Raw genomic sequence first — 19,700 nt, 5'->3', positions numbered from 1 at the left:
GGCACAGCCCGAGCGTGTCCCCTGCAACGTGCGCGCCACAGCACCGTCACTCCCCCTCCCAGCCGACCGTACCACTTCCCTGCTATGAGGCTCGTCGGGCAGGAACGTACCAAGGCGGCGGAGGGAAAGGGATAAACAAGAAAGGCGCGTGACAAGGCTGTCTGGGGGGGATCACTTTCGAAGCGGCTCAGGGTCGGCTCTCGGTCCAGGTGTTCTGGCCGGGCCGTACGGAGCGGCCACGGTCTTATCGAGACGCCCCCTCACCAGGGGGAAAAGCAGGGAGGAGCCGCCGGTCCTCCTTAACCCCTTCCCCCGGCGGGATGGGGATGGGCCGTCCCACCGGGCGCGCGCCCCCGCCCCCCCGCGCGCCGCGTTCTTCCCGGATCGCCGCCGCTGCTGGGTCCGCGGGGCGCGCGCGCGAACGGGCGGGAGCGGACGCGGGGGCTCCCGGCAGCCGCCAGACATGTCGGTGGCGTTCGCGGCCCCGAGGCAGCGGGGCAAGGGCGAGATCACGCCGGCCGCCATCCAGAAGGTGAGGAGGGCGCGAAGAGGAGGGCCCGGCCCGGCCCGGCCCGGGCGGCCCCGGGGGCCGCAGCTGCCGCTTCCTGCCGCGCGGGGAACGGGGGCGACGGCGGCCGAGGCCCGGAGCGCCGAGGCCCCGGCGGGGAAGGGAGGCGGCCGGGCCGCACTCGCTGCGCCCGGGGCTCGGCCCCGGCGCGGCGCTGCCCCTCTCCCTGCGCTGGGACACTTGTTGGAGGGTCCCGGGGCCGGCGGGAGGAGCCGGGCGGAGGCGGGCGATGTTCCCGGCCCCTCCAGCCCTCATTTTCTTCCTCCACTCGGGCTGCCCCGACCGCCCCCGCGGGCGTGAATTAAGCCGAGAGGACTCGGCCTGAAAGTGGAGGAGTGGAGTAAATCCTTCCTGCGGGGGGCTCTGACAGCGGGACCGCGGCCCGGCTGTTCCGGACCCTCTGCCCGACTCCGGGCGCTGCGGGGTGGGAGGCGGCTCCAGTTCCCAAACTGGGTAGACCTGGTAGTTAAGGCTGCCTCCCAGTAAGCCTTAGGTGTGATTGAAGGAGGATATCGCGTTCGGAGCCAATGACAGCGCCTCCGGACGACTCCACCTAAGCTTGTGTGGGAGGGAGCAAGTTCACTCGCTAAAGCGATCAAAGAAAAGCACATACAGGATTAATAATAATGCACAGCAGCAACAGAGGAGCATGTTCAAGTTCACTGGTAACTGTGTGGTATTTAGGAACTTAAGACTCGTACCATCACTGGTGTGGGTGGCCCTGGATCAAACAGATTTCAGATTGGTACCAGCTCCTTATGTGGAGAGGTCCTTTAGGTCAATAGAGCACGCCTCTGATTTAGTAAAGAATTGGAACCTCTACAAAGCAGGTGTTCCAGCAATGCTTAAAGAAGACCCTAGAGTTGTAATGGGAACCTCCAGGGTACTGTAGGAGAAGTCAGTGCTTGGGAACTGTAAATGAAAAATACATATCCACTGGGTATGTAGTAGTCAGTAGAGACTTCAGCATGCTGAGGTACCCATGGAGAATACAGACGATAAAGTTCTCCTGGGTCTGTAGTCACACCATTAGTTCGATGGTGGTGTGCTGGCAGAACCTCAGTGTTAAAGTTGAAGAATTTTTGTAATGTACCTGAGTTGTCAGAAGCCCTGAAGGTATTTTCATCCAGCTGGAAACTAAATTCTTTCAGTGGTAGGTGTTTATAACTATCCCAATTTTCTATCAGCAAGCACTCAGTTAAACTTGTGAAAAGCAGTTGTCTGCAGCCCCACCTAGGATACACTTATATTCCTTCTTGTTCCCTTTCCTCTTAGCCCTAGCATCCCTGCCCCCTTCGGTCCTTTCCTCCCCAAGAGGTCTGGCTCAGGTGGCTGTAATGAAGAATGCAACCATCCAATGGGCAGTTTCAAGGTGTACTTGTCTGCCAAGCCTTAAGAATCTGCTGCTTCCCTCAGGACTGTGGGAGGTATTCTGGGGAGAGGCTCGATTCACAGCTTCCTTTGCAGGCGCTCTGTTAGACTTTGGTATCAAAGGTATTATCTCCTCTTTCCCTTTTTTCTGATGAAAATGGCCACTGTGTTTGTTATAAAACTTGAAGTTAGTTCGTGTGCTATGTGTCAGTGTAGCAGTGGGTTTGTGGTCCTCTTCAGAGAGGTAGCTTTGCAGTTGTAGCTTTGCCTGTTTTCTGAGGCTCACATAGTAGCTGAAAATACTGCAGTTATGTCTGTGTTTAGTGCTTAATGCATGTGTTTCCAGATCCAGCAGTTTCAGGCAAAATACTTGCACTGGGATTTTTGTAGTCCATTCTGGTGAATTACTGTTTAAAGTTTAAGAAAACTTGGCTGACTGGCTCGTTCTTACTGGATAGAAGTTCTGACTGAACTGCATAAAGTTTCTGACTCCATACTCTTTTCATAGTAGAGATGGATTAAGTACAGAAAAAAGTGTCACTACTTTTTTTTCTTTTTCCTCCCTGTAGAATTTGTTAATGAAATAAAGACTGTGGAATTATGTTGTGCTTTCCTTGTGGAAGGATGAGTCTAGTCATGGCTGGTTTCAACCATGTTTGGAAGAAGGAGAGCATCTGTGGGATATTTTAAGATTCTGCTTGTTTTGTGAAATTCAGCAGCTGGGTAAAGGGATGTAAACCAGCTTTCCAGTGAGAGAAAGCAAAGGAGTAAATTGATGCAAAATTTTGCATTTGGCAGTAAATTTTCCATTTCTGTAAGTTCACTTAGATAACTTGGCTGAAGGCTCAGGTTAGCCATGGTTCTGCTGAATCTTGCCTGATCAGAGTGCAGAGCATGAGCTAGAAAGATGAGTGTGTGAGGGCCACATGCACTTCAGGATATCAGGTTGTGTGGTTTTTCCCTGTTTACAGAGCTTGGAACACTAACTTCATGAACTTTTTGTAGAAAGTTTGAAATTGGCCATTGCCCATGAGTTTTAGGACTACTCTTTTTTGGTGAGAAAATTAATTGTCAGGTGTTCATTTTCATGGACACTGCTAAAGTATGATAGATTTATTGTGTGCATTTGTCCTGATTCTGGCCACCACAGGATTAATTCCTGCACTAGCCAGGAAGGCTCATGGTGTGGACCCAGAGGTTATTCTGCAGCACCTCACTCCATTTTCCAGGCATGGGGAGGGGGATCACATATTGTGATGCTCTCAGGTATTGTTGGGGGCTCTGTGTGATGAGCACTTGCATGTGAATCGTTTGCCCTCTTGTACCCTCCATCAGTAGTATTTTTTGCTGTTATTGTTTGCTTCTTATCTCAGTGGTATTTCCAGTACATTTTTACTATTTCAGCTGGTGATCCTTTTGTACCTCCAGTTCTCCCCTCCACCCTACCAGAGGGGAGAGGGTTGCGTGATTTGGAGTGTTTCAGTGGGAATATTAAATTGGGCAATACCATTCCTAAACCATAATGTGCCATTATACCAAATATTTATAAAATGCAGCTTAGTTAGAGATTCTTCATGTAAATATTGCCTGCTTTCCAGTGCATTTGCTTTGAACAAATCTGGTTAGCTCAGTTTTCACCAATAACAATTTCCGTGTCTTTTAAAATTAAGTTTATAAGCAGTTGCAAGCTTTAGAAAGAGGAGGGAAGCTTGGGGCATTGACTTCTAAGTGAATTTCTTGTTAGCAATCAAATGAAGGAATGCAGAAAACTTTTAAAACTCTAAGAACTTGGTGCAAAATCAGGACAGGTATTTGAACAGGATGCTTCACAAATGTGGCTGCTGATGGTAGCACTGTGGAACCCTTAAGCCAAAACCTGTAAAACTGATCAGAGGGGGGAAATGGGAGCAAGCCAGTGTTCTGCAAATAAGTGGTGAAGTAGAACTTCATGGATAACAACACTTTTGTTGTTTTTTAAAACTAAGAAGAGGAGCATTACTCAAGACTCAAACTTATCTTCAGTTTCTTTCCAAAAAGAACATGGAATTTACTTTGAACTTCTCTTTATTGTTTCAGATGTTGGATGAAAACAACCATCTTATCCAGTGTATAATGGACTATCAGAACAAGGGAAAGACTTCTGAATGCTCTCAGTAAGACCTTAATCTATACGTACTGTGGACTGGGTGAATTTCCATCTAGACCATCATTCTTGATTTGTTTAGCTTAACTTATAGGACAGCTGTGCTATGAAGAAAAGCATTGCTACAGATACTACACTTGAAATTCTTGTGGGGAGTGGATGGGTTTTATTTGCTCTATGAGTATAACTTATGTCACTGAAATGTTGCAGCTTGCCTACTGCAAGTTGATGTCATGATGATGATGCTCATAAAAATAAGGACTGTCAAACAAAGATCTTTTTCTTCTGTATTGTAATTACACTGTTGGAAAGAGGTAGTTTTGTTTGAAAAATTCCCAAAACCATGTAGGAAAATGGACCTCTCTGCTTCCTGATGGCGTGTTTGAAAACTACCTGCTTTTCATGTGGCCAAGAACAAACAGGCTTGTTGTAGAAGTTTGGCTTGCTAAAATATCTGTCATAGACTTGCTGTCTAGTGGGGTCTTTGGAGAGTGAGCTGAGAGAACTATAGAAAGAGTGAATTGTTAGGGAGTGTTATTTTCCCATTACTCTTTTCTGGCATGAGGTGATGATGGCACCCATGTAATCAGACAAATATGGACAGATAGGACATCCTACTCCCTTGCCAAGGGAACTGGTTATCTGGGAAAAGGAGTGGGATCATAAACAATAGGTGCTTTTGGTTTAAGGGACTACTTTTGTTTGCAGGCCTGTAGTTGTGTACTTGTAATCTGCTCCAGCTTTCAAGGTTGTTTTTGTGACTGTGGGCCAGATACTGAGAATCAGGGCTATGGTTCTCTAGCAGAGAAATTATTCCATAGCAAACTTCCAAAGCTCAGGGTCCTGGTGAAATGTGGCCACGTAAATCTATGATATCTTTAAATGGGGACATAATAAACAGCTCTCTTTCTCTAGTGTTTGTCATGAAATTGCACCAGACACAAAACACACTCCCTGTATGTGTTCTGGTGATTTAGTTTAAGGCAGGAAGTGGAGTAAGTGAGAACAGTGTCACTCAGCTTTAGATTTTTTTCATAGCAAGACAGTAATACAGTTAGGCACAGATATGATGGAGACATTGGGAAAGATTGGATAATAAATAAGTGTGAGGCAAAAGGCTTAAGATTCCTAGTAATGGTACTTTGGTAAGTCTCTTGAGTCTTGTTTTGCATAAGTAGCTTTCTTTACATTTGTGGAATTAAAGTAAATTCTGATGTTACTGTATTTATGAATTAAGATTTGTTTTGCTTTGTTTATTTTGATAGATACCAGCAGATGCTGCATACAAACTTGGTTTACCTAGCCACTATAGCTGACTCCAACCAGAACATGCAGTCTCTACTACCAGCAGTAAGTACAAAATAGTGTAAAAGTAGGGAATATATTTCATTTGGATTCCTGAAGGTAAAAAAAAACCCACCCAAACCAAAAACCAAGAAACCAAATGTTTGAGATAATGACCAAACACTTGGCCTCTGATTTACTGTACAGTAAATACATGATGCTGTCTCTTTATGCTGTATTTGGAGTAATCTCACTGCTTAGGTATTGCTTAAAATCTGACTTGTTTAAATGTAGACTCTTACTGTGAATTAGATATGCAATGCTCAACTATCTGGCCTGCCTCAAATATAGAATTTTTTTCCTTTATTGTTTTTCCCCCTCAGCTGAGAACTAGTGGTATGGTTCTTAGTCAACTCCTACAGCAGTCCTCTTTTTCCTCTTACATTAGGGAAAAGTGAGGGAATGGGATTTTTTTCCTTTGTCTTTTTATTTTTCACTGAAATATAATCCATTCTCTTGCCCCAGTGGAATGAGGCTGGGTAAATTTTTTGCTGCTTTTCCACCTTCTAGATGAGTCTCAAATTCTTTGCCTTTCTCCTGTATTGGAAAAACAACTTTGTTTTAAGGTGGATTATGATAATATAAAAGAAGTAAGGTCCAAAGGCCCTTGAAACACTGCATCACTTTACATGTCTTGGATATTACTTGCTATCTTTTTTTAGTCTGAATTTTTTCTGCATCTGTATTCCTGAATTCAGTATTTTACAAGATGCCTTGAATTTTTCCCCTTTTCCATTGTTTATGCAGCAGTAAGAAAAGAAACAACAGCTTAAAGATAGCTTGCTGTCTGTTTGCTTTTTGTTCTAATCAGAAAGCTTGGGGAGTTCATTGTGAGTAACACAAGGAAGTTCTTTGTTTTTTGGTAATAAGACTTTTCTTGAATTAATATAGTCTTGATTCATTTCTGCAAAATGAAACTAAAAAGAATGTCTATGAAACAGCCATTCCTAGATACTAGTTTTCACCAACTGAAATTGAATTACTTTTTCTTTGGTCTCTGGAGAAGTGTTCTCCAATCGTTGCTGCTAGCGAAGCATCCTTTCAAGTTGGTACCTAGAGGACTATAGAAACAGTGCTTTATTATGTCCAACCTGTTGTGCCTGTAGAGGTTTCTCTTTTATAAATCCATGCTTGTAGCTGAGGGGGAGGGAAAGAACCCTTTAAGAGGGCTGTGTGTGTTCCTCAACTAATATGTTTTTGGAGGCTTAATTCATATCCTGGTTCTGATGACAACTGGAAATGAATTTGACCTTCTCCTAGTCCCTGGTGGACAGCCCTGTTGTTAAAGTTGAATGTGATGACATTCTCTGCCTAAAAGAAAATGAAGATAGGGCTGGGAAAGGCTTTTGCAGATCTGGACAGGAGTGTGTTTCTGATATTCAATGACAGGAATATTCCATGGTATTGAGAAAAATAGCATAGTGTGTGTGTTTGAGCGGGTAGAGAAAGTCTCTTTTGGACAGATGAGGAAGGGAGTAAAGGTTCTTGGGTTTTCTTTCAAAAATACTAAATGAAATTTAGGTCTTCAGTCTTACCTAAATGTAGATGCTGTGATCTACAATCTTTGAAGAATGTCCCAAAATGTAGCATAATCAGATTGTAGCATAATGATTTTTGTTAGGGTTTATAGGAAAATATTCTCTATATTCTTTCTGTCTTGCTAGTAAATTTTAGCTAACAGAATTTGGGAACGTGTGAGATATCATGTTATCTTTCTTTTTTCAATGCAAGATGAACTACTTCTGGGCCTTTTCCTCCACTGCTTTCCATGTAGGAGCTGATTAGGCTCATGCTGACTTGGAGGTAGTAGGATTCTCTTCACCACGCTTGTGTATCAGCAGTTGATTAGTGTTCAAGGTGTGGATGGCAACAGTAAATACAGACCAGGATACTGGTAGACATCTACTATTTTTAATACTGAAAGATACCAATTTTATGCTACTGCTTCTGCAGTTTCTTTCCACAGAAGTTAGGAGACCTTGAGTTTGGACACCTCCTGAAGTTGGGTTGTGTCTCATCTATTTATTTCTGGAAGATTGTTCCCCTCAGCAGACTAAATTATCTTTTTTGCTTAAGTTTTATCCTGTTATTGTTTAATCGGGTAAATAAGCTCTCAAGAAATTTCACAACTTTTAAAGCATTTAATAAAAATTAATAGTTATGTGTTAAAGTGAGGTTGGAAAGAGAATGCTTCTCTTCAGATGTCATTCACACTGAAAAAAAAGACATAAGTTACCAGATTCATTGAAATTTTTAGTATGAGCAAAAATTGCTCAATGCTTGATATTGTTAGGAGAAATGCTTGTAGTCAGCTGTTGTGCCCTTTCCCTTGCCTTTCAGAATTCAGTGTTCCAATGAAATGACTGATGTAGTTTCTGAAACTCTGGTACTGCCTTAGAGAAAAAAAAGTGTAGAGATCCAATAGTGCTGTGCAGAGAAATGTTTATATAACTGGGACCTGGAAGGGTGAAGCAGGTGAAGCAAGCACTGCAGAGTCTGGGTGAAGGCAGCCAGGAAAACTTTGATAATCCAGTGTCATAACCAGGCTCCTGTGGTCTTGTATGCCTACTAGAGTATCAAATTATTACTTTTGGGTAAGACACCTTCTTTCACATTAAGAGACAAAGTGTGAGGTTCTTGAGTGAACCAGTCTTTTCTCAGCTGTGTGAACAGCTGCATTACTAAGGGAAGGGCTGTTACGTGCTGTCTTCCCAGCTGGATTGGAGCAGTGACGAAGTTCACGTGTGAAGATGATGCAACATTTTGCTGTCTCTCTGAGTTGTGGCAGGTATTTTTGCATCACAGTCAAGAGTCTCTTTACGATCACCTTATGACATAAGCTAGCTTCCCAGAAAGGGCTTTTGCACCATGAGGAACACAATACTTGCTTTCTTGTGATTTTTCACTGGTGCTGCTTTTGAGGGAGGCCTACAGCAAGATATTGATGTCCTTGAACTGTAGAGAGCAAAGATGCAGTTGAAGTGGTGGTGAGATATTGTTTGTTTCTAAACACATGACATTTCAATCTGCAGAACAAGCATCCTCATTGACTTATATTTTTTTTGTTTTCTGAAGTGTATTTAGTGCCCTTAAAAAGTCATTGAAGGCTACTGAATAAAAAAACCCCAGCTTTTCTATTTGGGCATCTTCCCTCTCTTATATGTCTTAGTTTTGCCAAATATTTTTAAGGAAACAACCCATAACTGTCACTTTATTTGGTATGTAGTAGGAAACTTTTCATTTTATAATGGCCACATATTGAGATCTACAGGAATTATTTGGGAACACTGGTGTGTGGGTTTTTATTGTTTTTTTGGGTTTTGTTTTGTGGAGGGTGGTTTGTTTTTTTTTTTTTTTTTGTAGTATAGGCAGTGATTTTTTTCAGTTTTTCTTACATTCTGTCAGCATTCAGAGCATGAGATTTCAGTGTATATTTCAGGGTGTTGAAAATAAGTGCTTCTGATTATTACTCACTTGTGTAACATAGAGCTTTCTTTTATGTTGGAACTGCCAGTTTCTTCCAGTACTAAGTTACAGTCTGTATGTGTAATGACTTCCAAGAAAACTTACTGTGTCCAAGTCACAGAAGAATCTGGATATTGCATTAAATAGTTTTTCTAAATTTGATAGTATTGTAAAGGTTATTAATAAACTTTCTAATTACAAACCAGAAATATATTTTTGCTTGAGCTATTTCTTTCAAAAATTAAGCTTTTTGTAGCACTTGCGAAATCCCTTATTTTGTGCTGTTCCCAAACTTGTCACACAGATTAGGGAGGAGTCCATGTCACTTTAGTTAAAAAATACTTCTCTAGAAGATAATGATAGCTTTTTATAAACACCTAATCTCAACAAGCACTGAAATCCTGGTTCTTCCCAAAGCATCTGCTTCAAGAGATAGGATAAAACCCAAACCACAGCAAAGCAAACTAATACAAACAAATCTCCCAAACCAAAACCAAAGACAACCGCTGCCCATACACCAAATAATAAAATATTTCTAAAAATTAACTTGAAGACAAGCTTTCATGAAGTGTTGGTAATGATGTTTAATGGTTCTAAGTTGTGGAGCTCTGCAGGCTAAGTAGGAATCTTTAATATATAAGCATGGTTTCACTTAAACAATGAAAACTCTCATATAATTTTACACACTTTATTTTTCAAAGGGATGATGTTCTATCTGTGGTTTTAGTGTACTTGCAATGTGTTGTAGAAAAAAATGGGAGTCTTAAGAAATGAGTGTGCATTCTGTTTTTTTTAGTAGTCATTATTTTGAACACAAAAGTTGTCTAAAATATATGGTAGTTGAATTACCTTGACTTGGCTCTTCTTGAAAAAAGCAAGGTGGCATCCTGAGAATAAAAATATGGCTCAATTTTTTTCACACTTTAAAATAAAATTGTGAAGTAAATCTTTTACTACTGATGATGAGAGGAATCCTAAATTAATGAGATTCTTGTCCAGTTGTGCACCAAATGCCTGGTAAAGTTTGACAGCTATGGTGGTGGTGTGGTTTAACCCCAGCTGGCAACTAAGTACCATGCAGCTTACCTCCCCTTGCAGTGGGCTGGGCAGGAGAATCAGGAAAAAAGATGAGACCTCTGTGTTGAGATAAGAACAGTTTAATAATTGAAATAAAATACTACAATAATATTATAATTGTAATTAAAAATGAGACAGTAAAACCACAGACCAGTGCCCAGTCTGAGTCTGATGCTCTGTGGTGTGGATTATCCCTTTGGCCAGTTTGAGTCTGCTGTCCTGGCCATGCTCCCTCTTGGCTTCTTGCACACCTTGCTAGCAGAGCCTGGGACACAAAAAAATCTTTGATTTAAGAGTAAGCACTGCTTAGCATCCAAAACATCAGTGTGTTATCAACATTATTCTACTGAATCCAAAATCCAGCACTGCACCAGCTACTGGGAAGAAAATCAACTCTATCTCAGCAGAAATCAGGACAGGTGGCATAGCAGAAAATCTGTTTGTAGTATGTGGGGTATGCTGCATAATTTTGCATTAACCTTTCAGAACACAAGTCCATGCCCAGTTCAAGTTCAACTATTTGTAAACTGAATTAATAGAGAACAGAGGAAAAGGAAGGTTGAATGTTTCCTGTCAAGAGGCAAGGGAGCTATTAGTGATTCCTGGAGCTTGGATTTTGAAGAATAATTGCTCTGATTAAATGTTAAACAGTTTTGAAAAAAACCATAATTTCTTAAGATGTTACAAAAGAGAAGAAAGCGGCTGTGTTGGCAAAACTGAAAGGGGACTGTTGGAAATGAAGAGTCACTGGTGGGAGCTTCTTAACCCAGCAACTACACTAAGAAAAAAATAAATACTGAAATTTCTGTTGTTAGGAGTGAATTCAGAGCCCAATAGCTGCCATTTTAAACAGAGGATTGCTCTGAGTTCTGTAAGCTACTTTGCATGTATTGTTAATCAGGTGTGTCCACACGGGGAGCTAGTGCACTGTACACAAAAAACTATTTCTACTGCCTGTGAACTTGTGTGGCTGATTTAGAAATCAGTAAAAATCGCTGGCAGTTTGAATGAGGAGTATGCTCTAAAGTGTAATTCTTTCATACTCACAGATGTCATTTGCCTCTCTGTAGTGCAGTATCTGCACAATAAATACATTTTCAATTGTAGGCTGTTTCCTGAAAGCTGTACCAGGTAGTCTGGTAACATAGGTGCAGAGTCTGTATGGTTCTGGTCTTTCCCAAATGCTTTGCTGTGAGAGTTCTGCTGGATTCTTTCTGCTTTAGGTGAGTTTACATAAAGCCTGTTAGCTAGAACAGAGGTGGATTTTTTTTTTCTCTTAGACTACTAAATATAAAAAAAACCTGTAAGTATCAGACCAAACAGTAAACCATCTTAAAAGCAAAAGAGACCAGGGCTGTGGAACACAAAGCTGAGGACAGATAGGAACTGCATTTTATGGGGGAGTTACAGAGCACCTCAGAAGTTGTCTAGTTTCTATAATTCAGTGATCCCTGAGTTAACATCCACAGTTAAATGATGCACGGTCACTCTTAATAAACCCATATGAATTAATGCAGTTTTTAAAAATTCTGATTTAAGTAATTTTTAGTTCTACTGAAACCCTCCAAAGAATTTTTGGAGGACTATTTTTATAAGTATCAGAATAGCTATTGCTAAGAGGACATCAGATATTTCAGGGTTAAATTTTGTTTGTTGTTAATGAATACTGGGACAGTGAAATATTTGTATGCAGTGACATATGCAGTTTGAAACAATTAAAGATTTCAATTTCCTCTTTAAACAGAATGTTTAAGTACTAAGTCAGAATTTCTCTGACTTTTGAAGATCCTGATGTAGATCAAGATGTATTAACTGGTTGTCATTGTAAATTTGAAATTCCTTTCTCTGAGTCACAACTGGTAATCCAACAGTGAGAGCACAAATTACATTTATAATTACCTTCCCTATTTAGACATGATTGTAAATGTTTTTCCTGTAGAAATCCCCCCTACCCTCAAATATTTCACTAGCTGAGAATTGATACAGGGTCTTTCTTTTTTCATTGAAGACACTCAGTACCAGAATACCCTGTACCTTGCAGAGGAAGAACTGTAGCCCAATTAAGTCTCTGCTCTTTCAAATCTCAAAAGCATATTCCTTTATGATCTTATTTCCCAGTCTGACACCTCAGTAAGTACTCCACAGGTGCCATCACCACCTATCAACAGAGTACTGCTCTCTGAGACTGGGACAGGTCCTGTGATATTAGCAATGTGATATGAGCAGGGCAGAGTACCCCCTGGGAAGGAGTGTTTTGCTTTGCAGAAAATGCTATTTGAGAATTGAAAACAAAGATGATTGATTAAATCTTGAGTTAAGGCTTCTCTTGGAAACAAAAGAAGGCTATTTATGTTTGCATTTCCTGTAGCTTTTAATTGTTATTCTGAGAGAATTTCAAGAAAATTGTATTTTTGATAGTGTACTTTAAGTATCTATTGCTAGTTGTATTGATTAGCAATATTGTGTTTTAATGTGCTTAACAGTATTTCCTGTTTTTTGTCTTTTTTTTTAAATTTTTTTGCTGACTGAGTTGATACTCCACCTCAGTTTTCATAACAATACATGTTCCCTAAACAAATCTTTGGACCTGCTGGTGGTGGTAAGAAAAATCTTACCATCTTCAGATGCACATTTTCACCCTAGGGGTTTTATTGTTGTGTCTTGTATTTGATATATTTTATTATTTAAAAGAAAATCCTCTAAAAATGCAGTGTAGCTGTTGTCTTTAATGCATACTTTCAAGTAACTTTTGGATTTTGTTTGCTGGAACTTGTCAGTTAAAATCTAATTTTTTTTTTTCTCATCTCTTTTTTGTTGCAGCTATTGGGTCAGTTTCAGTCTTTTTCCTGTTCAAATTTCTAGAGTTTCACTAAATAGCTTATAATTAATGTTTTTCACGCTCTGATAAATTTTAAATGCTCATAGCCACTGGAAGTGTAATCTGTGTGTTTGGGGAAATGAGCCAAAAGTTAGCGTTTAGCAAGTGAAACTAACATTTACTAAGTCTTTAATTTACTTTTTACTGAAGTAAAATATTTAACATTTTCTACTACATAATTGGAATAAAGTCAGCAGTGATTTTAATTTTCATTCCTTTTTGTCCCATTTCCAGCAAAAGGAGGGAAGTAGCCTTTCCTTTGGTTCAGTTAGCCTGTATTTGGATTTTACCCTTCCTATCTAGAGTTAATGGCTAGAATTCATTTTGGGTAGCGTTTCTTTTGCACAGGGTGGGTTGTTTCTTTTGAATACTGTGTGGTCATTTTGCATTGCAAAAGTCTTTGCTGTATTTAGTGCGTGTTCTTGGGGATAGTCAGTTTTCTTCTGTAAGGAACAAAAAAGGTTAAATAATCTAGTTTATGTAGCTGGGTGGGGTTTTTTTCTTGTTGTGGGATTTTTAAATTGAAGTTAATTTAAAGAAGTTTATTATCTGTAAAAGTCTGGATCAAGTCCAATAGAAATCGGGAAGTTACCATTTAAAAATAATTTTTTCTTGTTTTCTTCTGTCTGCATCCACTAGAAAAATACTCTGGAGGAATTTCACTGGGGAATAATTATATCTGCAGGAGACATTTCATTTTAATTACTATCAGGTAGTGATTGGTTTATGATCTGACAAAAAGGCTTGTAATGCTCTTTTAAAATATCCTATATAATATCCTATATAACTGTTTCTATTGCATAGATGTATGTGTAATTATCTCTTAATCTTGTTTAAACTTAGTTCTAGCGTGCTGTGTTGATGAATACCTCAGATTTATGTGATTTATGGCATGTCTTGTATGTTTAATGTTATTCTTCAATTTACTGACTATTCTCCTGAGGTTTTCTTTCTTGTTAAACCATAAATTGGATGATCTACTTTTTGTATGTATCATACATTAAATTGTCTTTCTGTCATATCCTCTTAAGTTATATTCCTTTATATGCAAAAGAAATCTGTCCTTTTTGCTGTTTCAGGTGTAAACAGTCAAAGTTTTTAATCACTGATTGCCTCTCTTTAGAATCCTGCTATTTTTACAGTATCTTTTTGAGATTATTTTGCCCAAATTGAATGTGCATTATGGTATCAAAAACATCAGCAGTTTTTCTTTAGTATTCTACCTGACTTTGGATATTACTGAAGATAAACAGAAAGTGACCACAGGTATTATGTATAGATTTTATGGGGTTTTGAGTTTTCTGTTTGTTTTGTTGGGTTTTTGTTTTGGTTTGGGATTTTTTTCCCCACCAAACTCTCTGGATTGTGGTAAATTCTTTTTTGTTTGTTACTTTTTTTCTGGATTAGTGGCAACAGGAGCTTCCTCTTCCTGAAGAATGTGGTTTGCAGTTCCATGTAGTTGTCATATAATTTATCCACATCACTTGGCACCTTGTGCTTATTCTTTCTTTCACATTTTCAGTAATGTTACAGTAGCTTCATATCTTGACATTTACTAAAATATTTTCAGGAGAGCTCTGATTGTTCCTTTACTCTTTGAACTTCCCTCTGGGCAGTTTCTGATCAGTGCCATTGGACAATATATTGCTCCAAAAGGCTTTGTCAAAAAACTTGTGTTAAGAGGCTTCTGTTAATTATGCAGCTAGGTGGTTTAATTTGTATTTTTAAAATTTTCTAGTAAATTAGAAAGGTTTGACTTTACTATATTGGTCCTACTACTTTTTTTATAAGTAGAGGTATAGTGTATGTCTACTTTCTATTTATCTGATAGAGTAGTTTCTTTTAATGGAGGATTGATTTTTTTTTTAGCATCTTTGAACTTTTTCTTGCATTATTTTCAAGAATCTGATGTGGATTCACACAGGCCTTTGGGCTGTTTCCATATCCAGAAGCTCCTCTTGATGAATTACTTTCTGGTAGTACCTCTTGAGTGTTTTTAGTCGCTCCCTCAATTGACTTAATTCCCTGTGGTTTGTGAAGTCTCTTGCAGGTTTTTGTATCTAAAGTCCTTAACAATTTTTTGTTCCCTGTCCTTGCGTGTCTACACTCTCTCATGCTGTCTTTTTGATAACTGCAATGTTTTTCTTGAAGGATAGTTGTTTTGAAAACTTCAGACTAAATAGAGTTGGAATATATATAGCTTTGTTTAAATAATCTTTGGAGAGCTTTTTTTGTCCCTCTTTCCACAGATAAGGGCATGCCCATGTTTGTACAATGCAGGATAGCTAAAACCTAGGTATGAGCTGATCTTCTTTAGTACTTCATTGGACTTTCTAATGTTTCATACTTGGAATTGAAGAAGTTCATTTTAATTCTAAAAACATTTCAGCTTGGATGATTTTTGACTTTGCTCTCAGTTTGCTGGAATGGGCCTTCTCTGAGGCTGCCATGGGACAGGCTCTGAGCACTGACTGTTCATGTGTAGGATACCAAGTGTGTTGGTTTTGATAGTATTCCTGAGCATACTTTCCAAATAAAAATGAAAATGGTCTGTTTTCTTTTTTGTTTATTTCTTTGTATATCAGTTTTAGATAATTTCTGTTAGATTCTGTTAAATGCAAAATTAGGATAATAGTGAGTTTAGTAGGTGAGGGGACAGAAGACTTTAACTGAGGGGAAGCAGCCTTGCCTTGGTTGCTCACTAGTGGAGGAAGAACAAGGAGAATGGAGCAGCATTTCAGTCACAGTGTTCAGAGGGTAGAGCTGCCTTTCACTCTTACCTTCTTTACCTCCTGCCTCTTCTGCTGTAGGCTGAAGAAGGAGCTTTGCTTATAAAATTCTCTTCATCATGGAGGAATGAAAGGAATTTAGTAAGAGAAGTTGCCTACTTGCTTGTATTTTTCTTCATCTCCTTCCTTCTTACTGCTGAAAAAAAAGCCTTCACTAATTTCCTGAAGAATTTTTTGAAGTACTGCAGGTAAAATAATACCTGCTTGAGGTATTTGAAGAAATGTTGAGACAACAAATTACTACCATTCACTCCCCTCCCCTGCCAAGTGAATATATGTGAGTGTCTGTGTTACTCTGCTGTTACCATACACTCACTGGGAAAGCCTTACTCTATTACTACTAGTACTATATTGTGTTTTGTCTTTATGAACCTGGTGAATAGTGTAGGCATAGGCAGGGACTGGGCTAGAGAGGAACTTAGGAACTTCACCTGCTTGGTTCTGTCTGTGAAGAGAAATGTTGAAAAACACACGTGTGGTTGTCTCATGGGGACAGTTTTTCATGAATAGTTATAACCTGTAGGCAGAGTCCTCAAAAGCCAGAGAGCCAGGAATTTGCTCTCACTGAGATGATTTTTACTCCCCTGAAAGTGCTTGGCTAAGGTATGTGAGAAGGATCGTGCAGTCTCACAGGTGTTTTTAGTAGGAAAACAAAGCTGGCTACTAGCAGTTTCTCTGTCTCCTTACATTGCTGTGAGGAGAACCTACCAGTAAATTCCCCCTTGTATTTATTGTTTTTCTTGCTCTCCCTCTTTGAACTCTCAAGGTTATTCAGTTATTTTCCTCACAATTTCATTAGGAAATTTGCCAAAAACATCCTTTCTAGGCAGCTGTCTCTGGACCTTTGGAGGCCAGCACTAATGTGCTTCCAGTCTGTAGGGGGTGTTTGGCATGGAATTATGAACTAGGCCTTCATTGCTTTGGGGGAGAGCAGGGAAGAGATCGCTAGTGTTTTACCACACCCAGGTGCAAATTTTTTGCTGGTCTATGAGCATTCAGAGGTTTTCATCTCATGTTGTACCTGTTTTGTCCCAGTGCAAGGTCTGTTAACAGCAACAAATAGTTGATGTGAGAGAATTACAGTGAACACTTATTTCTCTGTTGAATGAAAGCTTTTGTGTGTGTGTGTAAGGGAGTGACTTCAGCAGTCTTAAACTGTTCAGGTGTAATTTTTTAATGAGGCATTGATTTGTTTTTTTTTTTATTTTGAAGTGGTGCTCAAAGGTACTGTGGTGTTGTCTGCATGTAATACTTCATGTAAAATTGATTAAAATGTTAAACGCTTTGCCAGAATGGAGGAGTTAAACATATCAGACAGAGACTGAAATGCATTTCAGCGCTCTCTTTCAGACGCTGTTGAGCAATATAGGCGAGCGCTGTACCATATGTACATATAATATATTTGTCAGACTAACTGCTCCTCGTGTTTGACTAAACTGTCTCCTTTCAGCCACCCACACAGAATATGCCTATGGGTCCGGGCGGGATGAGTCAGAGCGGCCCTCCCCCACCGCCGCGCTCGCACAACATGTCTTCAGATGGCATGGTAGGTGGGGGCCCTCCTGCACCACACATGCAGAACCAGATGAACGGCCAGATGCCTGGTAAGTTTTTCTCCTCTAAGACATTAACACCAGCGTTGCCTGGCAACTGAAACGACATGGGGGCTCAAGGGATACTAGATTGTTGATGACAAAACTGCTTTGAATGCCCCCGAGTACAAGCTCTCTTAGAGTTTGTTAGCTACAGAGCTACGTGACCTGTATTCAGTGTTTATCAGGCTGCCCTTGGGCTTTGATGTAGCTGACACACAGCATTCCTCTGATGAACAGAACTGGCTAAATTTAGTCTGTTTGAAACCATGCAGTACAGCTGGCTTTAGAGGGCTTACTGGGGAAAGGTATTGGCCTGTGGCTGAGCGAACACAAATCCTTCAATAAAAAGATAATGTGAAATCATTGTAGCTAAATAATTAGATAATAATAAAATAGATACATCTGAAAGCAGCCGTTTCTGATTTGGGTAAATGTTTAAAAGAAAAAAAGGTTGCCTTAATACAGCTTCCACTAATCTCCTGTGTTCTTTATTATTGAAGATGTGTTGAATCGTAAGGGATTTTTAAAGAAATGGCCTCCAGATTATTGTTCTAGGTGTAAATTTTAAGTCAGTTTCTATGCCATCCTGTTTTGTAATAAAAAGAAATGTACTTGGGAAGACAGAAACAAAGCAGAGAAGGAGGATGATAAAATTCCACATTGTACCTACCAATACTGGCTTTGGGGTAACTATTCCCTTTAGCAGTCAGATCAGAGTGGAGTGGGCAATGGAAGAGCATGCTTTTTTATATAGAGGTTTTTTCCTGAATTTCCACTTGTAAAATCATACTGCCTATTTCATGTGAAACGGCTTTCAGCTTAAAATTGCATTCCCAGGATTGCTTTTGTTCAGGATCCCTTCCTTTTTTTTTTTATTTTTTATTTTTTTGTTATGGAGGAACTTTTCATACAAAAGCTCCTCAAGGTATTGATACTTTCAAGAAAGGAAACTACTGTCAAAGGATCTTTGAAAATTAATCTCTCACTGGTGTCAAGGATAACCTTCCTGACAGCAAACACAGTAATAACTATGCAAAACTTAATACAAAGTAAAAAATGTAACAATTGCTGTAGTCTCTAATTTCTGTGCAAATCTTGATATAATGGTGGCTTTTCTGAAAGAGTAACTTGAATAGCCTCCAGAGGCTGTGTGTAAGAAGTGCAATAAAAGATCTAGAGAAGTTAGTTTCATCATGCACAGTGGTCATGGTCTGCATTTGGAAGTGTAAAGAGCAATATATGCTTCTCCCTAAGTAGGGCAGAGATATTCTGATTATGATGTCCTTTATCCAAGTAAGATCCATCAGTTCCCATGGAGAATAGCATTGCCTCTCAAAAATCAGTCTCTTTGACCCTCAAGTGTAATCATATTATTGTTGTTATAGTGATCTTTTCCAAGGAGAAGGATTACTAAGTCACAATGTGAGCATAATGACTTCACTGCAGAGCCACGGGGGAGAAAAGTCACTCCTTAAACATACATATTTTGTAATTAGATAGAATAAGAAAAGAGCTGTTAGGAAAATATGTGAAAGGTAAATAGCTTTGTTTTGGTATTCACCTAGACAGATACTTAAATACAGTTTCAAACTAAGCTTTAATTTAGCCTTTCCTCCAACATATTCCCTTTCTTGAATGTCTGTTCTTTCCATCTCAGTTTGAAGTTTTCTCTGAGGATGTGAAGATAAACAGCTTAGGATGAGGGCATCTCTAATATCAGAAAGGCTTGCTAAAATAATTTCATAGGTTGGAAAAAGGGAAACAGAATCATCTTGGTAAGTGTGTAGCTGAATTACACATATCTTTTCAAGTGTGTGTTAGTTTACCTGCTTGTGAGCCTTTCTGTATTTCACAGATAAATTTCTCTGTATTTCTCTTTGTATTTCTAATAATTTCTGCATTATATACATTTGCTTTCTGGTTTTAGGGCACTTACTCTGAGCTTACATAAACATTTGTACTAAAAACCAGATACAAAACCTTAAATATCTGTAGAGATTATCTGTATAAAAGGAGTAAAGTCACTAATCTTAAACGAAGAGAATCCAGGACTGACATCAGTTGACCAGCATGAAAAAAATAAAATGCAGGCTCTTAAAAATGCCAGCTAAGGATTTCAGGTATTACCTGAGTAGGGGCTTCCACAGATCTGTGCATGGGCAGAAGAGAGTGGTTGATGAGGGGATTAGAACTGCCTAGTGATCATCAGGGCATGAGTATAAGTTCTGCTTCAGACCTGTCCCATTGCCTGAAGGGCAAAGGATGATTTTTCTTGTACTTGTGTCCTGGTTAATACAGAACCTGAAGTGCTGTTGGGGCCTTTAATTGCATCCCCTGACAAATGTGTGTCTGTGTCCTCTTGCCAGGGAAGACAGTCATGACAAACCTTTTTCAACTGGTGATACACTTGAGTGTTATTTGTACCTGTGACAGATTGTGGTTTTTAGCTGAAAAAATTGCTGTCTGAAGA

At 39.6% G+C, this 19,700-nt stretch overlaps 1 protein-coding gene across 2 annotated transcripts in view; it reads left to right on the top strand.

Moving 5' to 3' along the window:
* Positions 1–394: 394 nt before the first annotated feature.
* Positions 395–19,700, top strand: part of SS18 (SS18 subunit of BAF chromatin remodeling complex) — a 42,505-nt gene continuing 23,199 nt past the window's right edge. For both annotated transcript variants that reach the window (XM_058034144.1, XM_058034135.1), the window contains exons 1-4: positions 395–532; positions 4,016–4,092; positions 5,348–5,432; positions 17,086–17,239. In XM_058034144.1, the coding sequence (XP_057890127.1) occupies positions 464–532; positions 4,016–4,092; positions 5,348–5,432; positions 17,086–17,239 (385 nt within the window). In that variant the 5' untranslated portion in view covers positions 395–463. The remainder of the gene's footprint in view (positions 533–4,015; positions 4,093–5,347; positions 5,433–17,085; positions 17,240–19,700) is intronic.

The sequence above is a fragment of the Melospiza georgiana genome, chromosome 1 (genome assembly GCF_028018845.1).
Source record: "Melospiza georgiana isolate bMelGeo1 chromosome 1, bMelGeo1.pri, whole genome shotgun sequence".
NCBI lineage: Eukaryota > Metazoa > Chordata > Aves > Passeriformes > Passerellidae > Melospiza > Melospiza georgiana.
The sequence above is the reverse complement of the archived record's forward strand: the minus strand, read 5'-3'. Positions and strand labels throughout refer to the sequence as shown.